The 25,497-nt window shown below is 36.7% G+C and overlaps 1 protein-coding gene across 1 annotated transcript in view; it reads right to left on the bottom strand.

The window, feature by feature from the left end:
• Positions 1-25,497, bottom strand: part of MEMO1 (mediator of cell motility 1) — a 135,606-nt gene that overhangs the window by 32,940 nt on the left and 77,169 nt on the right. Inside the window, exons 3-5 of the mRNA XM_082852078.1 lie at positions 14,334-14,402; positions 7,221-7,333; positions 4,843-4,954 (exon numbers count right to left, since the gene is read on the bottom strand). Coding sequence (XP_082708204.1) covers positions 4,843-4,954; positions 7,221-7,333; positions 14,334-14,402 — 294 coding nt within the window. The remainder of the gene's footprint in view (positions 1-4,842; positions 4,955-7,220; positions 7,334-14,333; positions 14,403-25,497) is intronic.

The raw sequence follows: 25,497 nt of genomic DNA on the forward strand, positions 1-25,497 counted from the left end.
ATTTATTCAACAATTAATTATTGAGATCCTTTTGTGTACCAGGTACTGAGACGGGTACAGAAGATACAGGGTAGACTAGCTGCCCTGGAGTAGGGAATAGGTTAGGGAAGTACCAGAGAAGGGAGATAAAGAGCTATTTAACTGCAGTGCTACTGTGGTAGGTTGTCTACAAATATAATCACCAAAATTCCTCCCACTTCTGAATGCTCATGCCACCCCTCCCATTAGGTATAGAGCCAATTTCTCCTTCCCTTTGAACCTAGCCTTCCAACTTACTTTGCCAAGTAGAATGCAACATAAGTGATACTGTGCCAGTTCCAAGCCTAAATATTAAGAGGCCTAGAAGTTTCTACTTGTTTTCTTGTTACCCTGAACTGCCATGTACTTCAGGATAGTCCAGCAGGAAAGGGAAACCATGTGTAAGAGACAGGCCCTGAAGGAAGAGTAACAACAAGTGGAGATAGCACCAAGATGAGAACTAAGGTGCCCAGCAGACAACCTGCATCATAGCCCCAAACAGAAAGTGAGAGCACCTTGGAACATCTAGTCTAAGTCAACCTGTCTCAACTGGCAGCAGATAAAACAGAGATGACTGGTTGCCACTCATCCCTGACCAAATTTCTAGCCCAAAGAATCATAAACAAAAAAAAAAAGGTACTTTAAGGTGATATGCCATGCTGCAATAGATAACTGAGACCAAAAAATAGTACCTGGAAAGCGTATTACTGTAAGAGAAACCTAAAAAATATAATATTGGCTTTGTGGACACAGAGATAGGTGGAAGTTGAAAGGGCAACAAGGAGCCTGGAAACTGGATGAGCAGTAAGGACACTGCTATAGGAGGCTAGAAATAGGGTTATCCATATTATTTACTGGGAGAACAATTAGCATAACGTAACTTAGAAGATTAAAAATACACTTAAAGATTAAAAATAGCTAAGAAGATTTCCAGACAAAATATTCAAAGTGTCAATGGCTTCTTTACAGCCAAGTATGAGAAGGTACAAGAAGAAAAACATGAGCTAAAGAATTATAAGCAGAATTTAAAAGAAATATTTCCAACCAGGAGTTGCTTGGTTGGAAAATAACTTTCTCATCGCTAGCCTCTACAGATAGCAGAAAACTGTCAAAGAAACAGCATAAGGACAAAGATCAAATCCACAGTGCTACCAAGAACATGGGCTCAGAGGCATCAAATCAAAACGCATCTGTAAAATGTATTAGGACCTCAGGAAGACTTAAGACAGTGCTTGTATACTCTCTCAGGCAGGTAAAAGGGCTTCTGAGAAACTCCAGGCCCCTAACTTGAGATCCAAAGTAGAAAGAAGCCTGTCTCAGAAAGAACTGTGGATGTGACTTTTGTCTAATGGAATGCACTTATAATCTGATGTACAGAAAACCCACAAAGTGTTTAATGGAGTTCAATCAGTTTGTACTAAAAAACAAAACAAAACACTGTTCCAAATAAAAAGAGGCCTTTAGGCTCTTAAACTGTCACATACATGAAGCAGACTAAAACTGCTACTTAGATGCAAACAAGGCCCATTTCTTATGGAAAAGTAAAAATGACTCAGAGAGGAGAGCCAAAAGCCGAAAGGATCCAGTCAAGAGCTAAGAATAATACAGGTCTTCCTCAACTGAAATGGGGTTAAGTCTCAATAAACCCACTGTAAGTCGAAAATACATTTAATACACCTAACCTACTAAACATCATAGCTTAGTCTAGCCTACATTAAATGTGCTTAGAACATTTACATTAGTCTACAGTTGGGCAAATCATCTAACACGAAGCCTTTTTCATAATAAAGTGTTGAATCTCTCATGTAATTTATTGAATACTGTACTGAAAATGAAAAACAGAATGGTTGTCTTGGTTCAGAGGATTTTAAGTGTACCGGTTGTTCACCCTTCTGATCATGAGGCTGCCTGGGTGCTGCGACTCACTGCCACTGCCCAGAAACATGAGAGAGTAAGCACACACATTGCTAGCCTGGGAAAAGATCAAAATTCGAAGTACAGTTTCTACTTAATATGTATCACTTTCACACCATCAAAAAGCCAAAAAATCTTAAGTGGAATCATCATAAGTCAGGAACCATCTGTAATGAATTATGAAGCCACTACCAGAAGACAGAACCAAGCCATAATCAAGGATATTTTCTATTTCCTGGTTAGAGTTCAGAATTGCTTTGGACCAGAGACTACTACATGCTTCCCATTCTTTCACTCTGCAACGGAAGTAACTATTGTGCTTTACTGTCCTTGTCTCAAAACTGTATACTGAGTGTATTGGGAGGGGGAGGGGGAGACTTGCCTTCTTAGTGCCCAGGTATCCAAATCAAAAAGAGCTACACCCAAGGAGCCTCATCCATATCCCAACCTAATGCAGATCATAAGATAATGGACTTCGAACCTGAGGTCATAACTGGATGAGATTTCTGGGCATCTTAGGAGAGCTGGGGGTGCCCTCCATGTTGGAGAAATGTGAATTGTCCACCAGAGGAAGAATTGTGGTAGCCATCTGCAAAGATGGCTGCCAACAATACCTCCTACTCCTGTACACATATGCTACTCCTCCTGTCAAGAGGTGGCATTTTCTCCTTTGAAAAACAAAATGCAGTTGAAATGCTACTACGTAGTTTCAGGCCTAGGCCTTAATGGGCCAAGAAACTTCTGGTTTTGTTCTCTTGTTATCCAGAATCACCATGTAAAGAAATCCAGACTATCCTACAGAGAAACCAAGAATATAGAAAAGCCCTGGTTGGTAAACAAACAGGCCATCTAGAGAACAGATGAGGCGTCTCAAGTAAAAGCCAGCACTAAGGCCATCGTGGATCCTCAAGGCCCACTCCAGCCATCTCAGTCAGTATCTTGTGGACCAGAGCAAGGTATTCCCTACTCAAACTCCTGATCCAAAAATTGTGAGCAATAAAATAGTTATGATTTTAAGTCACTAAGCGTTGAGGCAATTTGTTACTCAGTAATGAAAGACTGATACAGGTAGTGAGCGCAGCAAAGACTATAAAGGAAAAGTACTAGGTACTTTCTAAGAGTCAGTATTAGGAATCCTAATGTAATCTGAGATGTAGGGAAGGTTTTCTTGAGAAGTGATATACTTAAAAGTGGTTATTTAACACTATTTAATAGGAAATTATGAACAAAAATTTTGTTCACTAGTTTCAAATTTCTATTTTCCTAAATTTCCACATTATGCCTGTTTTACTTTTGAAATAACAACAAAAATGTTATTTTATTAAAGCTTCCTTAAGGATACTGTTGGCAGTTTACTGGTCCTATTGTATTGAAATTTATTAAGTCTAAAATATATTTTCTTATGACAAAATATGCAAACATTTCAGCAAATAACAAAAGTTTTCTACTGTCCTATGTAGTTGAAGAATGGGATGTTCTGATTACACTAGGATTCCAAAACTTAAACAGCCTATATTGGTTTAATAACTTCTAAAGAATTAGAATGTATTAAAACAATTAACCTAAAATTATACTGCTTATAATTTAATATCACACTGTTTTTGGAAACTTCTTCAGGTTTATGTTAATTCCTCATAGTTATCATTGTGAAAAGATGTGGATAACATAAGACTGAGAGAAGTAAATAATACTTTGATAACAGAATTAAGAGTGGAAATAACCCCCAAAACTGCAATAATGGAATAAAAGCAACATGGAAAAATTAAACAGAAATAACTGAAGAGACAAACACATTTAGGGTTAAAAAGAAATCAACCACAAAAGTACAAGAGGAGAAATAATCCAGCTTAACAGTATAAAAAAGCCTTGGGGTTTCAGCTGACCACAAGTATATCAGACAATAGTAAGGTAAGCCATATCAGCATAATAACTGCTTAGATAATCTCAGACTTCATTAATGCATTTAATTGACAAATATTTACTGAAAACCTATAATGCACTACTTATTTTCCTAAGAGAATACAGTAATGAGGACCAGAGAAGGAATAATCTCACCATATTTAGAACTAGTCAAACTACATATGGAATATTAAGTCCATATAAAGGAAATGGTTGAAAAAATTAGAGAAATGTGACCTATAAAAGGAAAACTTCCTAATTTGAATATTGCCCTAAAAGAAGAAAGAAAGCTCTTAAAACAATTCTTTCATTTTACCAAAATAAATTGACTACTACGTGACAGGCGTTGTGCTAGGCACTGGGGTATAAGTGGAAAACAAAATAGATATTGTCCCTGTCTTCACTCTACTTATAGTCTAGTGAACACCCTATCACTAGAAGACCTTTTAGCAGGTACCAAATAAGAATCTGTCAAGCACTTTTTATAAAAGAGATCTCTTTTATAACAGATCTATATTATATTTAGATAATCTCTTTTATTATATATTATTATACAATAATCTCTTTTATAATAGAGATTCATGTACTTTGATTAAGGCTGAAATAAATTACCTCCAAAGTTACTTCCAAATCTAAAATTTTATGATTACTTACTTATAGCACTATAACATGAAAGAATGTAATTGTTACTCTGAGATAAATGAATGTATAATGAATAAGATAACAGGCAAATCAATACACACAAACACACACACACGGGTTGTTGTTTTTTTCTTTTAATATTTCTACCTAATAAGACAACCACGTCACTTTACACGTTAAGCCTTCATAGGCAAACTACTCAAAACCAACTTCAATCCATATTCAGAAAATCCAATCCCAAATTTTTATTTCATTTCAACAAAAATTTTAAAACTCTTTACCCTAATGATTATCTCACCCTAGTTAAAATAATTCCAAAGAAATTAATATCCATGATTTCTCTGGGATTTCTTATATTAATTAATATACCTTTCCATGGCTTTAGCTGTATAAGGCAAATGCATTTCAATACTGTGTTCATCTTCATCTGTCTGCAGAGACATTCGTTCAAACATTCCTGTCTTCCACAGTTCTCCGTAAACTAGAGATTTCAAAATATAGTAAAACAAATATATTAATGTATATCCTTACCCTGTGAGACTCTATCCAGTAACACAAAACTACATGCTTTGGCAAGAGACAAAAAGCACCACATAATATTCTCCATTTTTAGTTTAAAAAAAGGAAAAAACAACTAGCTTCTTACATACACGACAAAACAGTAAGACATGTAATGATTTATTCAGCACTTTCATATGTTACATAGTTACATAAAAAATAGTAATTTTAATTTTTCATCAATTCCTTTCATTATATCTAAAATCACCTCTGAGTCTAAGCTTATCCTTGACCTTATTCAATCTGTAGATATTAACAAGAACAGTTGATTAGAAATCTTACTGAAATATGGAAAAATCCCCTGGTCTACTTACTCATGAGGTTAATAATATAGTTTTTGAGTTTTGTTTTGTTTTTTAATACAATGTACAGACTTATTATTTTACACCTCAGGTTCCTGTCATACTAAGATAAGAAAAGAAAATTCCTTCTGAGAATGCTATTTTCCTCAACATTAAAAATTAAGCTCGTGGTATAGACTGGAATATAAATTTACCACAGTACCATGCCTTAAATAATCTTAAAATTTTAAAATGATTTAGTAATTCAAATCCTTCTGATGAATTACACTTAAAACTAAATATTATCAATATATAGCAAGAAAATGATGAAATATGTAAAAAAAGATATAAGAATATTTTTATTTTATCATTGAACAAAACCAGCATTTTTATAACTACATCCATAAATGGGTTTACCAATAACAAAGAAACGAACAAATAACGGTATGACTTTTTTTTCTATAAAATTATACCTGATTAAAAATCCTCCATTCCTCATTGTCAGTCTATCCAAAACCAAAATTTTCTGAATGCCCCAACAAGGTTTTAAAAATAAAGCGTGTCCCAGAGGAAAGGGGAATTGGAATGAAGGTCGTAAAAAGGTACAAACTTCCAGTAATAAGTAAGTACTAGGGATGTAATGTACAACATGATAAATATAATAAACACTGCTGTATGTTATATACAAGTTGTTGAGAGTAAATCCTAAGAGTTCACATCACAAGGGAAAAAAACATTTTTTTCTATTTCTTTAATTTTGTATCTATATGAGATGATGGATATTCGCTAAACTTATCATTTCATGATGTATGTAAAGACAAATCACCATATTGTATAACTTAAACCTATGTAGTGTTGTATGTCAACTATATCTCAATAGAACTGGAAGAAAAAAATAAAAATTTTAAAAGCATTTTAAATATTTGAAAAATGTGTACCCTAAAACCATTCCAGGGAGTAAGGCTAGTTTCATTAATAACCTATATCCTAACAACAAATTGCTAATACTCTATAATACTTAAAACCCCAAATTATGAAAATTTAGGCCTAAAAATTAAAGAAAAAGAGGTGATCATTTCCTCTGCAAATGGCTTTCTTCATTCTACAGAAGAATTTGTTGCAAAATTTCTTGAAACAATAAAAACACTCAACGTACTTAAAATATAATTTGATGAACTGGAAGGATACACACCAAGTTCATGAATGTGGTTACTTTGGGGAAATCAAATTGAGTTCAGATGAGGGGAAATTCTGAGTCAAGTGTGGATGATAAGTACATGAGTATTTGTTATAGTAGTCTCTGTATTGTTTGGTATTTTTTAAATTATGTACAAAATGAGACATGATTAAATAAAAACTGTGATTTCTAGAATTCTATTTAAAAATCAAAATAATAGATATGTTTTAAAAATAAAATGCACTTAAGATTTATGTGGCACCCTTCTTGCAGAGTTTCACAACTACGGTCTCAATTTTTTTCCCATAAAAATTATATATGAGGATATAAAGTCATTATCACCATTATCCATTTACGGTGAGGGAACTGTTATACACAGAGGAAGACAAACATGCCCAAAATGTTTCAACAAGTTGTTATGGGTACCAATTTCTTGTCTCACTGTACAACAAGTACATGGTACTTCCCTGATTATAAATGTAACCACTACACTCCAAAGACTAGCGGATCTGACAGATTTTTGCGGCTGGCAGAAAAACTATAGTTGTCTTTTAGGCATATGGAAGATTTTCTTTCTTAGTTTTTGTTTTTTGCAGATTAGTTATAACAAATTTTATTTTTACAATTCAAATATTACTATGATACTAATACTTTTAACTGTAAATTAACTTATAGTTCCTATTTGTAAAAACTTCAGCTGTTTACAAACTATAAAATTTCTATATACTTACTCTTTTGGTCAATACGAAGGTCATACAGAGGTGTCCTATATATATCCACACTGGAAAGTGCACATCGAGAAAGGGGCACATGATGAGAAGGCCCAAGGATGAAAATTCTCCGGCTAGGAGATATACAATAAAAAACACAGAACAATTGCACTTCTACAAAAACTTTATTAAATAAAAAGGAAAAAACAAGTAATTTTTAAAAATTACATGTAATATTGTTTTCCTTGATTGAGTTCATTACCTACTGCTATATGCTAAACTGTGTTCTCTTGAAATCATACGTTGAAGTCTCAACCCCTGTACCTCAAAATGGAACCTATTTGGAGATAAGTTCTTTAAAGAGATGATTAAGTTAAAATGAGGTCATTACCATGAGGCCTGAATTCAATATGACTGGTGTCCTTATAAAAAGAGGAAGAGACACCAGGGGTGCACATGCACAGAGAGGTGATTGACCATGTGAAGAGGCATCAGGAAGACAGTCATCTGCAAGCCAAGGAAGAAACCTAAGAAGAAACCAACCCTGCCAAACCACCTTGGACTTTTCCAGCATCTAGAACTGTGAGAAAATAAATTTCTGTTGTTTCAGTCCCCTAGTTGATGGTAGTTTGTTATGGCAGCACTAGCAAACTAATGTTCCTACCAATGACTTGCTCCTCAGTTAATTAAGTTCAATTACATATCTCTATCTTTTTGTTGGAAGGTCTTTAAAAGAACCATGTTTAACACCTGGGAATACTAGTTACTGATTATCTACAGTAAACCAACCGACTATGCTTAAAATCACCTCTGTATTCACAATGGCTAGGCTACAAAAGGTTTTCAATAGCTGTATTAATTGAATTTTAAACATTTCATCTATTAAAATCTCAAAATAACAAATTCTAAACTTGCCTACAACATTAATAAAAATCCATAAAAGTATAAATTCTAAAAATCCAAAATATCATTACAAAGAAGCATTCTGTTAAAGCTATTTCTACATTTCTTCCACGGCAGAGAAAAAAGGCATCTTGTTGAGAACTCTGTGTAATAAGCTTTCTCAGTTCCCATTCAAGTAGAAGTCATTCTCAAAAACAAAGAAAATTATGTGTTATTTGCACTGTAGGCTAAAGAACAGAACTAGGCTAAACTGTAGATTAAATCTTTACAATCCTTTTATCTTAACATCAAGAGTAAAATTAACTTATTCTCCATTTTATCTCAAACATCTCTACAATCTAAATTCCAAACTCTCCATTTTCGTTGTTTCTCCCAGATTCATATGAACAAAATTTTCCCCACAACACACACACACACACACACACACACACACACAAAGTTACAGACACAAAAGAACCAAAACTATAAGAAAAAAAGGAATATATGTAAGCTATATACCTAGAAAATTAAGTGCTACTCATTGCTCATCTAATGGACAAAAACACAAAGACTGAATCACAGAGCTATATCTCTTTCACATCAAAAACTTGCAGGCCAAGGAATGTGTGCTTTAGCAATATATTTATTTTGACAGAATTCTATTACAGCTAAGAAAATTAACCTACTGTCAGCTATATCTTACTTGCTATATGGGGTGTTGGGGGGCAGGGGTGGATAAGAAAGATGTGGATAAGGAAAAGGTAATTCTCAGTTTAGTCCCAAAATCTCCTCAAGATGTTGCAATCCTCAAGATGTCACTCAGAGCCCACATGTAAGACTTCACTCACAGGCCATTTCTAGTCAGAAACATAATCCCTTTCCTCGCCTCCCCTGCTAATACCCACTTCTTGTCACCATCTCTATGATCAACTCAATAACCATTTCAGAAAAAAAAAATCAGATCTATAGATTCCTAAATGAACAAAAGATACCACTATGTTCTTGTATCTTAACAGCACAAAAATATCACCACATTTTTAAAATTAAAGTTTAATGAGGGACATAGAAAATGGTAAATCTGAGTGCTTAGGAAACTTGCTTAAGGATAGGTATTATATGAATCAAGAATCAAGTAAGAAAAAAAAGTATTTTTATGATTGAGGAATGTATTTCCGTGAAAAGAGAGAGGGATAGAATATTTAAAATCAGAACACTCCTGGGAAATTCAGAATATATAATTAAAATATGAAATGACTTTTAAAAATCAATCTAGGCATAGATATATTTCATAGGTAAGTATAACAAGGTTCTTCTAACAGTGGCTAAAAGATGAGCGTTACTCCAGAAATAAAGACCCGAGGTCAGCTTCGAAAGCCTAACTGCCTCCTCTAATACGTGACTATTCAATTGCTTGCCTTTTTGTCAGACCCAACCTAGATGAAAAGATAAAGTCTGGTGGGGAAAAGGGGTCCCATCAGTCTGAATTATCCAACTGTGTACCCAAAGGTTGAAACTCATCCAAAAGCAACATAGTGAAGTTCCACATTTAGTTAAGAGAGATAATAGGAAAAAAGAGATTTAGGTCCCATCAATATAAAACCCTTAAAAGTGATATACCCAAAAACAAACCAAAAAAGACTTCTTTTCATTGAGAGAAGAAAAAAGAAACTGGATATTGAACAAGTAGTAATCTCAGAATGAGTCTCTGTGTTAGCTATATGCTATAAGACAATTAATAGTGTAAATAAAAGATAATGCATTTTTCCCCCTAGATGGCTAGATCCATAAACACCAAGACCATACAAATATTTTGGAGAGAAATGTAATACAGGCATTGAAAGTAATGCCACTTTCTCTCCCTTCAATTAATTACAAAGTTCTTTGTCTTAAAAGAGTAACTTTTAAATATTGGTATATAAACACTGTTGCCATACACGTAAAAGAAACCTTTAATATAAAAAAATAGAAAAAAATCAGTAGGCATTCTTTCAGAAATAAATGTATTTCACATATAATAATACCTCCAGAGAATCCACATTTGTGGAGTTACTTACTATGAGGAGTGCAGTCTGTACACCTAACACATGAGTTACCTGAGTGTCTGTTCTCATAAATATTCAACTACTTATACTAAATAATGGAACACAAGTAATTTTTTTAAAGTGTTTCACGGTTAAGTGGAGATATTTTAACTAAAGAATAAAATGTCATGTGGCCCCAAAGAAGATTCCTTTTGGCATTCTTTTTCTGCCCTGCAAGGTTTTCTGAAAGATATGAATCAAAATCAAGTTACTATCTAAGTAACATCCTGAGTTCCGGTTTTTAATTAAAGTTTTAGTAATAGGAAAAGACTTTGCAACTCTAAATATGGGAAAGAACTTAATTAAATGTATAATTTTTAAAATTCCTTAAACAGCCTGAGTATTCTTTCTAAAACATGAATCAGATCATATCACTTCCCTGCTTAAAAAGTCTTTCAATGGCTTTTCTTGGTCAGAGGATAAAATACAAAAATCCTTAAAATGGGTTCTAAAGTCTCATATCAACTGGCCCCTTCTTGTGTTATTATTCTTCCCCCGCTGGATCTCAGTACTTTATGCACACTGGTCTTGCAGTTCCTTGATAACAAGAATATCTTTGCCTATTTCAAAACTTCTTCATGTGTAATTGTTTCTTTTGCTTGGCTTAAAAATCATTTCCCCAGAGATGCCTTCTCCAATACCTTATCCACAATATAAATCCAATCACCCTGAATCACAGCAGTTCGCAAAGTGTGAACTGTGAATTCACAAGAACCTTTCAAGGAGTCCACAAAATCAAAACTATTTTCATACTAATACAAAGAAGTTATTTGCCTTTTCAACATGTTAACATTTGCACTTGTAGTACAAAAGTAAGACTGGGTATACTGCTGACTACAACCAAGGTAACGAAATCAAAATGTACTAGTAGTCATGTATCCTTCACCTTCACCCATGCTGTATTTTTTTTTAAGCCAGTTTCATTTAATTTCATTAAATTTTGAACTTCGAGTACAGTTTTATAAAAATATTCTGTATGACAAAATGCATTCAATTTGTGGTGATAAACACATAAAGCACTTCTACTGCATACAGAAGTATGTCTCAAGGAAAAAGCATCTGTGTGATTTTGAGTTATGAGCTGAAGTAGACTTTTTTCCACGGAACACAATTTTTACTTCAAAAAAATGACTGTAGACAAATTGTGGTTATTCCAATTTAGGTATCCAGCAGAAATTTTTTAGAAAATGAACAAAATGAGCCTGACACTTCAAAGAAAATATTTGACGTATTTGTTGCCAATGATAAAATTGAAACTTTTAAGTGAAAATTAGACTTTTGCAAAAAGCTTCCCAATAATTAAAATTTTTTCTCATGAAATTGATGGTGCTATTAACAAATGTGATTTTTTTTTACATCGTATGATGAAATGTCAACATTTGAAAGATCTGCATGACTCAATGAACAAATATTTTCCAAATGTTCATGCAAGATGTTACAAAATCATGCAAAGGTAAAAGATCCATTCAAATTTTAAGGACAAAAGATGATCCTGGTTGACACGTAGAGAATGGGAACGGGAAAGAAGAATGGAAGCTAGTGGTATCAAATTTATCCTTCTCTCTTGGACTGTTATTTTTTCTCTATACTTATTATTCCCAAAAGGATGTTTTCTCTATTTTCTTAAAGAACTATGAAGATATTGCAAATCTCAGGGAGGGCCACTTCCAAGAGAATACAACAAGACTGTCCATGATTATTTTTAACACTGAGACCTTCACACTTATTTATTCAGAATTCAATTACTATATACTAATTATAAAAATAAACTGATCACATCTTCATCCATCATTCGCATTTCTTTTTACTGATCTCCTTTATTGTCACCTTCTTAGTCCTTGACTCTCTTCCCTTATTATTTTTTTCCTTTCCATTCTCACTGTCCATCAACTTATTTAACACACAATTTCCACTTATATCAATATAGGCTCTCTATATATTCCTAGGCCAAATTTAATTCAGGGGTACCCTTTTAGCACATATCATCATCAATAAAAGTTCTGCCAAATAGAAAAAGGTTTGGAAAAGGCTGTTATATAAACTAGCCTTGATTATGTTGGTTTATAGGCCCAGGGTCAAATAAAGGAAGCTTCTGAAAAGCTTTACAATCTAATTTCTATTTTACTCTTATTCATGAAACAAGTTAAAATTATACATTAAATATGTATTATGAATTATTTGTTAAAGATATGCATCAAAACATCATAAAGGAGGTGGAGCTAACCAAAACCTCCTCAATCTGGCAATATTATCATTTTATTTATTATTAAAAACTTACTAAAAAATAATTTTCAATAAAGGCCTGATAAAATGTGCAGAGCATACTACATAAAAGCAAAAGAGAGCAGCTTTTTTGCTTTGACAATTTGAACTAATTGCTCATAAAGGAGTAGGCTGTGGGTGAGATTTTCTTTTTAAACTCAGGGCTATTGTGAGTTCCTTCTGAATGATTATACTTCATCTCTACTAGTACGGGTCTAACCTAACAACATTTGACAGAATCAAAATGATCAGTTTCACCTATTCACACAGAGTATGTACAACTGGCAATATAGACTAGAACCTGACACTGGTTCACATGTAGTGAATTAACTATTTAAATAAAATGTTGGTCAGCAAATTAAGTAATTTGGGTGGCTAATTCCAGCAGAAACTTTTGAAATTTCACAAGTTTCTTATTTTAGAGAGTGGTATACTAAGCTTTTAAAGTTCACAAATTTCTCATTTTAGAGAGTAGTATACGACTCAGTCTCAATTTGACAGAAAGATTTTTTTAAGCTAATTTCAGAGCTGTCATTAAATTATTAAGAGCTAATATACTTCAAAAACCATATTAAATTCATTGTCAGATTCTAAAATAACTCAGGTACCTTATCCTGTCAATGAGAAATTATTCTTCATTCATTAAACACAACCTAACACGTGCAATAAAGAATTTTCAATTATAAAGTGATTAAAATAGAACAAAGGGCTTTGAATTTTTCTTAAAAGTATTCATCTCCAGGTTTTCAAAGAAAATTTTAAAAACCAAAATATTTAACTGTTAATGTTCCTGGACCCAATTCCACTGTGTGCGTTCACGTGAGTGGAAGAGGGGGCACACTCAATTCTGACACTATCTACCTTGAGATAGCATCAGATTCCACAGGTTACGGGTTCAGTCCTACAAAAACGTCCCCACACCCACACCCATCCCCCATCTCAGATGCCAGTCACAAGCCCAGGTTGTCACTTGTGCTTCTGACCAACCAGTTACAGATTGGCGATTCCAACAACCACCTCCTTGAATTTCAATTCAGGGGCCAATCATAAGTCCAGGTTGTTACCTATACTTCTGACAGACCGGTTATAAATCAGAGGTTTAATTTGCTAGAGCGGCTCACAAAACTCAGAGAAATATTTCACTTACTAGGTCACCGGTTTATTATAAAAAGATATAACTTAGCAACAGCCAGATGGAAGAGGTGCATAGGACAAGGCAAGGGGAAAGAGCCAGGACCTTCCATGCCCTCTCCAGGCAGACCACTCTCCCCAAATCTCCACGTGTTCACCAACCTGGAAGCTCTCCGAACCCTGTCCCTTTGGGTTTTTATGGGGGCTTTATTACATAGTCATGATGGCGACTGATTCAACCTCCAGGCTCTCTCCCCTCCCCAGGGGAGGTCAGGGATTGGGAATGAAAATTCCAACCCTCTAAACACAAGGTTGGTTATCCTGGCAACCTGGCAGCCCCATGCTTAGGTGGGGTACGAAAGTCACCTTATTAACATACAAGAAAAACCTTTGCCATTCTCACCACTTAGGAAATTCCAAGGGTTTTGGGAGCTGTGAGCCAGTAACTGTGGAAAAAGACTGAATATATATGTGAAATATATTTTGGTCATCTAAATGACCAAATACATATTTCGTATAAATCACAATACTGTATTAACCTTCTAACACTTCCAGAACTAAACATTTTACCAAACAAAGGGAAGGTAGAAGCTAAATGTTCAGATAATGAAAAATAGTATTAAAGCTTTTCATAACCTATATAAGGTATAATCAAATTCATAAAGTCAAATTCTTAATGAAATCAAGTATATAAGTATGTAAAACAAATTACTTCAGTGACAAAGCAATTATAATTCCCAACCACCTAATCAAAAAGGTATCTAACTATATTACTTACGTAATAGATGGATCCACTTGTTTGTAAGCATGAGCAGCACAAGACCCACAGTACGTATACCCTGCATGGCTACAAAACAAAAAAATGTTTAACTTAATCATCAGATTCAAAATCAAGTTATTCTGGGAAAAAAAAAAACTTTTGAAAGAAATCTAATAATTATGGTAAACATTATGTGTACAGATTAAAAAGCAATGTATTGATAGATAATGATGCAACTTATAGAAGATAACAGGGAACACATCATTGTTCTGTGTTCTACTGTTATTTTATTTATTTATTTATTTATTTTGTGGGGGGGCCATGCTGCACAGCATGCAGGATCTTAGTTCATCAACCAGAGATCAAACCCGTGCCCCCTGCAGTGGAAGCACGGAGTCTTAACCACTGGACCGCCAGGGAAGTCCCCCTGTGTTCCAATTTTAAATGTTAAAAAGTATTTGGTCTGAAGGAAAATTATATTTGGAAATATTCAAGGCTTATTTGAAGTTGCTGATGTAACATTAATAATATGTGAGCTCTTAACACTCCTCTTCAATACCATAAACAGACTATTACATACATAAAAATGATAAGACCAAGTCAAATCAGAGCAAAACAAATAATCTACAAGAAACAACTCACGTCCCTCTGTGTCTTTAGTGGTAAGAGAATTGACCTGACCTTCTGTGTATTATGCCTTTCATTTTCTCTCCCTACTACTCATCCCATCCTTTTCGTCCTCTGGTCTCAGCTTTACATTGGTTCTCTGATCACCCATACAATGACTTGGTTTCATAACTTCATTTTTCTTTCTTGACTCAAGCTATGTGAGTCTAGAAATATTTCCCTTAATGCTTACTATTTAGTGTACAGCCAGTAAATGTTTAACAAATGGCTCTGTAGGAAAAAACTGTATACATATGTACATAAGCTTATTATAAATTTTACTGAAATAAAGAAAGACGTATCACACAACTGACAAACAATGAAAAAATATAAAATACTCTTTACTACAAATTCAGCTTAGGCAACTGATTGTCCCAGAATGCTTTCACTGATGGTAGCTGAACTCTTTGACCCACAGCCAAGCAATGGCTGCAAATGACAAGAGTGAAATAATGAAGACATATGTCTGAATTTCACTCATTCAACAATGACTTGAATGACTTCTTTGCTTATTAGACAATAGTTTTTCAAATACTGGAAAGCATATTTCTTTCCTCATTTTTTCGTGCTTGTCACAGTGTAAAGGTTACAGACATAACACAATTTTAAGTTTCATCTGCCTTATTAACCTTTCCCCATTACTTTTCTTGAGTACAGACAATCAACAAAAAATAAAGTCCTGATTTATAGCAATCTGTCTATTAATGTGGATTAAATCATTCCCATCATGGACAATTTCAAGATGCACAGTAAACTGAAAACACAAAACACAGACTGGGAGAAAATATTTGTAAAGCATATATCTGACAAAGGATTTATATCTAAATATATAAAGAAAAAGCATATATCTGATAAAGCATTTATATCTGAATATATAAAGAAATTTCAAAACAACCTAATACTTTAAAAAATATAGGTAACTGTTTTACAAGACAAAAAGAATTCTAAAGATTGGTTGCACAACAAAGTGAATGCACTTAACACTACTATATAAATGGTTAAAAGTAGTTAAGATAGTAGATTTTATGTTACTACAATTTTTTTTTAATTGTTAAATAGGAAAAGATGTGAACAGATACTTTCATCAAAAAATACACCGGGGGCTTCCCTGGTGGCGCAGTGGTTGAGAGTCCGCCTGCCGATGCAGAGGACACGGGTTCGAGCCTCAGTCCGGGAAGATCCCACATGCAGCGGAGCAGCTGGGCCCGTGAGCCATGGCCGCTGGGCCTGCGCGTCCGGAGCCTGTGCTCCGCAACGGGAGAGGCCACAGTAGTGAGAGGCCCGCGTACCGCAAAAAAAAAAAAAAAAAACACCAGGATGGCAAAAAGCACACAAAAGAAGGCTCTACATCAGTTAGTCATTGAGGAGAGGCAAATTAAAACTACAGTGAGCTACCACTGAACACCCACTAGAATAAGCTAAAATTAAAATGAGTGACCATACCAAATGTGGCAAGGATGTAGAACTGAAACTCAGTCTGTAGGAAACGTAAAACGGTACAACTACTTTGAAAAATGGTTTGGCAATTTCTTAAAAAAAAAAAAAGAAAGCTAAACATACTTCTGCCATAAAACTCCTGCCAGCGATTCCACTCCTAAATATATATATATATATATATATATATATATATTTAAGCATTATGTGCACACAAAGATTTGTACACAAATATTCATCCCATTTTTATTTGCAAGAGCCAAAAACGGAAACAGCCAAACGTCCCTCAAAAGGTGAATGGATAAACAAATTGAAGTATATCCATACAATGAAATAACTCTTCAGCAATAGAAAGGAATGAACTATTGACACACTCAAAATAATTATGGTAAAAAAATAAATATGCTGAGTGAGAGAAGCCAGACAAAAAAGAGTTCATGCTATATGATTCCATTTAAATACTTCTACAATAAAAATTTTTTTAAAAGAATATGTATGTATAAAACTGAGTCACTTGCTGTACAGGAGAGACTGGCACAACACTGTAAATCAACTCTTCTTCAATTAAAAATAAAAATAAATAATTCTAGAAAATAAGAACTAATCTTTAGTGACAGAAAGTAAATCAGTGGATGTGGGAGGGTGGGAGAAGGGCAGAGAGGGAAAGAAGGGCACAAGGAAACTTCTGAAGATGAAGAATATGTTCATTATCTTAATCGTGGTAATGATTTCACAGGTGTATACATATTTCAAACTTATCAAACTGCATACTTTTTTTTTTTAACATCTTTATTGGAGTATAATTGCTTTACAATGGTATGTTAGTTTCAGCTTCACAACAAAATGAATCAGTTACATATATACATATATTCCCATATCTCTTCCCGCTTGCGTCTCCCTCCCTCCCACCCTCCCTATCCCACCCCTCCAGGCGGTCACAAAGCACCGAGCTGATCTCTCTGTGCTATGCGGCTGCTTCCCACTAGCTATCTACCTTACGTTTGGTAGTGTATATATGTCCATGCCTCTTTATCGCTTTGTCACCGTTTACCCGTCCCCCTCCCCATAGCCTCAAGTCCATTCTCTAGTAAGTCTGTGTCTTTATTCCTGTTTCACCCCTAGGTTTTTCATGACATTTTTTTTTTAATTCCATATATATGTGTTAGCATACGGTATTTGTCTCTCTCTTTCTGACTTATTTCACTCTGTATGACAGACTCTAGGTCTATCCACCTCATTACAAATAGCTCAATTTCGTCTCTTTTTATGGCTGAGTAATATTCCATTGTATATATGTGCCACATCTTCTTTATCCATTCATCCGATGATGGACACTTAGGTTGTTTCCATCTCTGGGCTATTGTAAATAGAGCTGCAATGAACATTTTGGTACATGACTCTTTTTGAATTATGGTTTTCTCAGGGTATATGCCCAGATGTGGGATTGCTGGGTCATATGGTAGTTCTATTTGTAGCTTTTTAAGGAACCTCCATACTGTTCTCCACAGTGGCTGTATCAATTTACATTCCCACCAACAGTGTAAGAGGGTTCCCTTTTCTCCACACCCTCTCCAGCATTTATTGTTTCTAGATTTTTTGATGATGGCCATTCTGACTGGTGTGAGATGATATCTCATTGTAGTTTTGATTTGCATTTCTCTTATGATTAGTGATGTTGAGCATTCTTTCATGTGTTTGTTGGCAGTCTGTATATCTTCTTTGGAGAAATGTCTATTTAGGTCTTCTGCCCATTTTTGGATTGGGTTGTTTGTTTTTTTGTTATTAAGCTGCATGAGCTGCTTATAAATTTTGGAGATCAATCCTTTGTCAGTTGCTTCATTTGCGAATATTTTCTCCCATTCTGAGGGTTGTCTTTTGGTCTTCTTTATGGTTTCCTTTGCTGCGCAATAGCTTTTAAGTTTCATTAGGTCCCATTTGTTTACTCTTGTTTTTATTTCCATTTCTCTAGGAGGTGGGTCAAAAAGGACCTTGCTGTGATTTATGTCATAGAGTGTTCTGCCTATGTTTTCCTCTAAGAGTTTGATAGTTTCTGGCCTTACATTTAGGTCTTTAATCCATTTTGAGCTTATTTTTGTGTATGGTGTTAGGGAGTGATCTAATTTCATACTTTTACATGTAGCTGTCCAGTTTTCCCAGCACCACTTATTGAATAGGCTGTCCTTTCTCCACTGTACATTTCTGCCTCCTTTGTCAAAGATAAGGTGACCATATGTGTGTGGGTTTATCTCTGGGCTTTCTATCCTGTTCCATTGATCTATCTTTCTGTTTTTGTGCCAGTACCATACCGTCTTGATAACTGTAGCTTTGTAGTATAGTCTGAAGTCTGGGAGCCTGATTCCTCCAGTTCCTTCTTTCGTTCTCAAGATTGCTTTGGCTATTCGGGGTCTTTTGTGTTTCCATACAAATTGCAAAATTTTTTGTTCTAGTTCTGTGAAAAATGCCAGTGGTAGTTTGATAGGGATTGCATTGAATCTATAGATTGCTTTTGGTAGTAGAGTCATTTTCACAATATTGATTCTTCCAATCCAAGAACATGGTATATCTCTCCATCTATTTGTATCATCTTTAATTTCTTTCATCAGTGTCTTATAATTTTCTGCATACAGATCTTTTGTCTCCTTAGGTAGGTTTATTCCTAGATATTTTATTCTTTTTGTTGCAATGGTAAATGGGAGTGTTTTCTTGATTTCACTTTCATATTTTTCATCATTAGTATATAGGAATGCCAGAGATTTCTGTACATTAATTTTGTATCCTGCCACTTTACCAAATTCATTGATTAGCTCTAGTAGTTTTCTGGTAGCATCTTTAGGGTTCTCTATGTATAGGATCATGTCATCTGCAAACAGTGACAGCTTTACTTCTTCTTTTACGATTTGGATTCCTTTTATTTCCTTTTCTTCTCTGATTGCTGTGGCTAAAACTTCCAAAACTATGTTGAATAAGAGTGGTGAGAGTGGGCAACCTTGTCTTGTTCCTGATCTTAGTGGAAATGCTTTCAGTTTTTCACCATTGAGGATGATGTTTGCTGTGGGCTTGTCATATATGGCCTTTATTATGTTGAGGAAAGTTCCCTCTATGCCTACTTTCTGCAGGGTTTTTATCATAAATGGGTGTTGAATTTTGTCAAAAGCTTTCTCTGCATCTATTGAGATGAGCATATGGTTTTTCTCCTTCAGTTTGTTAATATGGTTTATCACATTGATAGATTTGCGTATATTGAAGAATCCTTGCATTCCTGGAATAAACCCCACTTGATCATGGTGTATGATCCTTTTAATGTGCTGTTGGATTCTGTTTGCTAGTATTTTGTTGAGGATTTTTGCATCTATGTTCATCAGTGATATTGGCCTGTAGTTTTCTTTCTTTGTGACATCCTTGTCTGGTTTTGGTATCAAGGTGATGGTGGCCTCGTAGAAGGAGTTTGGGAGTGTTCCTCCCTCTGCTATATTTTGGAAGAGTTTGAGAAGGATAGGTGTTAGCTCTTCTCTAAATGTTTGATAGAATTCGCCTGTGAAGCCATCTGGTCCTGGGCTTTTCTTTGTTGGAAGATTTTTAATCACAGTTTCAATTTCAGTGCTTGTGATTGGTCTGTTCATATTTTCTATTTCTTCCTGATTCAGTCTTGGCAGGTTGTGCATTTCTAAGAATTTGTCCATTTCTTCCAGATTGTCCATTTTATTGGCATAGAGTTGCTTGTAGTAATCTCTCATGATCTCTTTTATTTCTGCAGTGTCAGTTGTTACCTCTCCTTTTTCATTTCTAATTCTATTGATTTGAGTCTTCTCCCTTTTTTTCTTGATGAGTCTGGCTAGTGGTTTATCTATTTTGTTTATCTTCTCAAAGAACCAGCTTTTAGTTTTATTGATCTTTGCTATTGTTTCCTTCATTTCTTTTTCATTTATTTCTGATCTGATTTTTATGATTTCTTTCCTTCTGCTAGCTTTGGGGTTTTTTTGTTCTTCTTTCTCTAATTGCTTGAGGTGCAAGGTTAGGTTGTTTATTCGAGATGTTTCCTGCTTCTTAAGGTGGGCTTGTATTGCTATAAACTTCCCCCTTAGAACTGCTTTTGCTGCATCCCACAGGTTTTGGGTCGTTGTGTCTCCATTGTCATTTGTTTCTAGGTATTTTTTGATTTCCTCTTTGATTTCTTCAGTGATCACTTCATTATTAAGTAGTATATTGTTTAGCCTCCATGTGTTTGTATTTTTTACAGATCTTTTCCTGTAATTGATATCTAGTCTCATGGCGTTGTGGTCAGAAAAGATACTTGATACAATTTCAATTTTCTTAAATTTACCAAGGCTTGATTTGTGACCCAAGAATATGATCTATCCTGGAGAATGTTCCATGAGCACTTGAGAAAAATGTGTATTCTGTTGTTTTTGGATGGAATGTCCTATAAATATCAATTAACTCCATCTCGTTTAATGTATCATTTAAAGCTTGTGTTTCCTTATTTATTTTCATTTTGGATGATCTGTCCATTGGTGAAAGTGGGGTGTTAAAGTCCCCTACTATGAATGTGTTACTGTCGATTTCCCCTTTTATGGTTGTCAGTATTTGCCTTATGTATTGAGGTGCACCTATGTTGGGTGCATAAATATTTACAATTGTTATATCTTCCTCTTGGATTGATCCCTTGATCATTATGTAGTGTCCTTCTTTGTCTCTTCTAATAGTCTTTGTTTTAAAGTCTATTTTGTCTGATATGAGAATTGCTACTCCAGCTTTCTTTTGGTTTCCATTTGCATGAAATACCTTTTTCCATCCCCTTACTTTCAGTCTGTATGTGTCTCTAGGTCTGAAGTGGGTCTCTTGTAGACAGCAAATATATGGGTCTTGTTTTTGTATCCATTCAGCCAATCTGTGTCTTTTGGTGGGAGCATTTAGTCCATTTACATTTAAGGTAATTATCGATATGTGTGTTCCTATTCCCATTTTCTTAATTGTTTTGGGTTCGTTATTGTAGGTCCTTTCCTTCTTTTGTGTTTCTTGCCTAGAGAAGTTCCTTTAGCAGTTGTTGTAGAGCTGGTTTGGTGGTGCTGAACTCTCTCAGCTTTTGCTTGTCTGTAAAGGTTTTAATTTCTCCATCAAATCTGAATGAGATCCTTGCTGGGTAGAGTAATCTTGGTTGCAGGTTTTTCTCCTTCAACACTTTCAATATGTCCTGCCACTCCCTTCTGGCTTGCAGAGTTTCTGCTGCAAGATCAGCTGTTAACCTTATGGGGATTCCCTTGTGTGTTATTTGTTGTTTTTCCCTTGCTGCTTTTAATATGTTTTCTTTGTATTTAATTTTTGACAGTTTGATTAATATGTGTCTTGGCATATTTCTCCTTGGATTTATCCTGTATGGGACTCTCTGTGCTTCCTGGACTTGATTAACTATTTCCTTTCCCATATTAGGGAAGTTTTCAACTATAATCTCTTCAAATATTTTCTCAGTCCCTTTCTTTTTCTCTTCTTCTTCTGGAACCCCTATAATTCGAATGTTGGTGCGTTTAATGTTGTCCCAGAGGTCTCTGAGACTGTCCTCAGTTCTTTTCATTCTTTTTTCTTTATTCTGCTCTGCAGTAGTTATTTCCACTATTTTATCTTCCAGGTCACTTATCCGTTCTTCTGCCTCAGTTATTCTGCTATTGATCCCATCTAGAGTACTTTTAATTTCATTTATTGTGTTGTTCATCGTTGCTTGTTTCATCTTTAGTTCTTTCAGGTCCTTGTTAACTGATTCTTGCAATTTGTCCATTCTATTGTCCATTCTATCTCCAAGATTTCGGATCAACCTTACTATCATTATTCTGAATTCTTTTTCAGGTAGACTGCCTATTTCCTCTTCATTTGTTAGGCCTGGTGGGTTTTTATCTTGCTCCTTCATCTGCTGTGTGTTTTTCTGTCTTTTCATTTTGCTTATCTTACTGTGTTTGGGGTCTCCTTTTTTTTTTTTGCAGGCTGAAGGTTCGTAGTTCCTGTTGTTTTTTGTGTCTGTCCCCAGTGGCTAAGGTTGGTTCAGTGGGTTGTGTAGGCTTCCTGGTGGAGGGTACTAGTGCCTGTGTTCTGGTGTATGAGGCTGGATCTTGTCTTTCTGGTGGGCAGGTTCACGTCTGGTGGTGTGTTTTGGGGTGTCTGTAGACTTATTATGATTTTGGGCAGCCTCTCTGCTAATGGGTGGGGTTGTGTTCCTGTCTTGCTAGTTGTTTGGCATAGGATGTCCAGCACTGTAGCTTGCTGGTCGTTGAGTGAAGCTGGGTGCTGGCGTTGAGATGGAGATCTCTCGGAGATTTTTGCTGTTTGATATTATGTGCAGCTGGAAGGCCTCTTGTGGACCAGTGTCCTGAAGTTGGCTCTCCCACCTCAGAGGCACAGCACTGAGTCCTGGCTGCAGCACCAAGAGCCTTTCATCCACAGGGCTCCTTAATTTGGGATGATTCGTTGTCTATTCAGGTATTCCACAGATGCAGGGTATGTCAAGTTTATTGTGGAGCTTTAATCCGCTGCTCCTGAGGCTGCTGGGAGAGATTCCCCTTTCTCTTCTTTGTTCTCACAGTTCCCAGGGGCTCAGCTTTGGATTTGGCCCCGCCTGTGCGTGTAGGTCGCCGGAGGGCGTCTGTTCTTTGCTCAGACAGGACGGGGTTAAAGGAGCCGCTGATTCGGAGGCTCTGGCTCACCCAGGCTGGGGGGGTAGGGAGGGTCACGGAGTGCGGGGCGGGCCTGCAGCGGCAGAGGCCGGCGTGACGCTGCAGCCTGAGGCACGCCGTGCGCTCTCCCGGGGGAGCCGTCCCCGGATCCCGGGACCCCGGCAGCGGCGGGCTGCACAGGCTCCCCGGAAGGGCGTGTGGCTAGTGACCTGCGCTCGCACACAGGCCTCCTGGCGGCGGCAGCAGCGGCCTTAGCGTCCCATGTCCGTCTCTGGGCTCCGCACTCTTAGCCGCGGCTCGCGCCCGTCCCCGGAGCTCTCCCAAGCAGCGTTCCCAATCCCCGCTCCTCGTGCACCAGGAAACAAAGAGGGACGTAAAAGTCTCTTGCCTCTTCGGCAGGTCCAGACCCCTCCCCGGACTCTCTCCCGGCCAGCCGCGGCGCACCAACGCCCTGCAGGCTGTGTTCACGCCGCCAACCTCAGTCCTCTCCCGGCGCTCCGACAAAAGCCGGAGCCTCAGCTCCCAGTCCCGCCCGCCCCGGCGGGCGAGCAGACAAGCCTCTCGGCTGGTGAGAGCCGGTCGGCCCGATCCTCTGCACTGGAATCTGTCCGCTTTGCCCTCCGCACCCCTGTTGCTGTGCTCTCCTCCGCGGCTCCCAAGCTCCCCCACTCCGCCTCCCGAAGCCAAACTGCATACTTTATATGCAGTTGAATGTTAATCATACCCCAGTAAAGCTCTATTTTAAAAATGAGGGCTTCCCTGGTGGCGCAGTGGTTGAGAGTCCGCCTGCCGATGTAGGGGACTCGGGTTCTTGCCCCGGTCCAGGAAAATCCCACATGCCGCGGAGGGGCTGGGCCCGTGAGCCATGGCTGCTGAGCCTGCGCGTCCGGAGCCTGTGCTCCGCAACTGGAGAGGCCGCAACAGTGAGAGGCCCGCGTAACACACACACAAAAAAACACAAAAATGATGCTCATCTGATATAGACACAGAAAAAGAGATTCACATAAGTCAATCACAACCATACAAGATAGTAGCGTCCTTAATTAGGAGTAAAGTAATATGGGACATATGCTAAGCACACTGAAATCACTGAGGCTTTATTGGTCAGATTAATGGTAGTCACTCCATCCTTACACCTCTGTCAAGGGAGCCTATCAAGTTGCCTGAATGTAGCAATATTCTCACAACCCAGTTCTAATCTTAGCCAGAAGGTAATATAAGTTGTTCTGTGGCTCAGCAGATTCAGTTTTGCTGTCATCCTGCACTGATCTTGATATTCTAGGCTAACCAGGGGCTCTATTTTAACCGGTTATGTCCCCAATCTTCCAGTCCCCAAGACACCAATACCAACTACTTCAGATACTTAATACCTGTTCCTCATCTGAACATCACTGGCTCCTGTCAGTTCAGATATGCACTATCTTCCCTGGCCATGCAGACCTTAAAAACCATCTGATCCATCTGGATCCTCCCTGGTCTGTCACAAACCTGAATGACATTCAGATTTTCAACACTGCTTTGCTCTCAGTTGTCCCTCACTTCACATCCCTCCACTTCTCAATCCTTACTCTTCTTGAATTTAAAGGCCCTGAACCCCAATCTATACTCCGATCTCTAAATCAACCTGTCTTTGTACTCTAAGTCTCTCCCAGTTTTACCAATGCTGTTCCTACCCAAGCTCAGTTCTTAAATGCCAGAAAGGTTTCTTAGAAACGTTAGATTCTTGAAGTATAGGCAGGAAAGAAATAGTAAGTAGAAGGGTAAGGGCATGAAGGGAATAAAGCCTGAAGGAAAAACATGAGCAAATGTCCAAGTGTATGATGTAAATGAGAAAATATGAAATTGGCCTGAATGAAACAAGACAGTAATGTTAAGCCACAGTCAGACAGAAGAGTCTGGGCTTGATAAAACAAGTTACTGAAAAACTGCTGTGTGCTCTTGGAACAGGGAGTGATAATATGAAACTGTTATCATGTACTGAAAAACACAAGCACAAAGGACGTGTTAGAGGCAAGATGAGTTACATGAAGCTCTCTTGGAAACTGTGGCGTGAGGTAGTAATATCACGGTCTAGGTCTAGAATGGTGTCAGTGTCAGTGGGAAATGAAAAATCAATGCTCTAGGGTCTAGAAAGAAACAGTGACATATCTTAGTGACCAAGTAGGAGGAAGAAGAAGAGGACAGTTATAATGATGGTGATAATTGAGTGCTTACTGCATCTCAGGCACTCTTCTACATAACTCAAAGCATTACTTTTAATCCTAACAACTCTATGAGATAGGAATTATTATTCTTCTCATTTGATAGATGAAAAAACTGAAGGAGAAAGGTTAAGAAACTTGCTCAAGGTCATACAGATAGTAAATGGCACTCCAGGATATAAAGCCAGGCAGTAGAGCTCCAGAACCCATTCTTACGCACCG

This window comes from Leucopleurus acutus, assembly GCF_964270905.1.
Source record: "Leucopleurus acutus genome assembly, chromosome: 12".
In the NCBI taxonomy this organism is placed as follows: domain Eukaryota; kingdom Metazoa; phylum Chordata; class Mammalia; order Artiodactyla; family Delphinidae; genus Leucopleurus; species Leucopleurus acutus.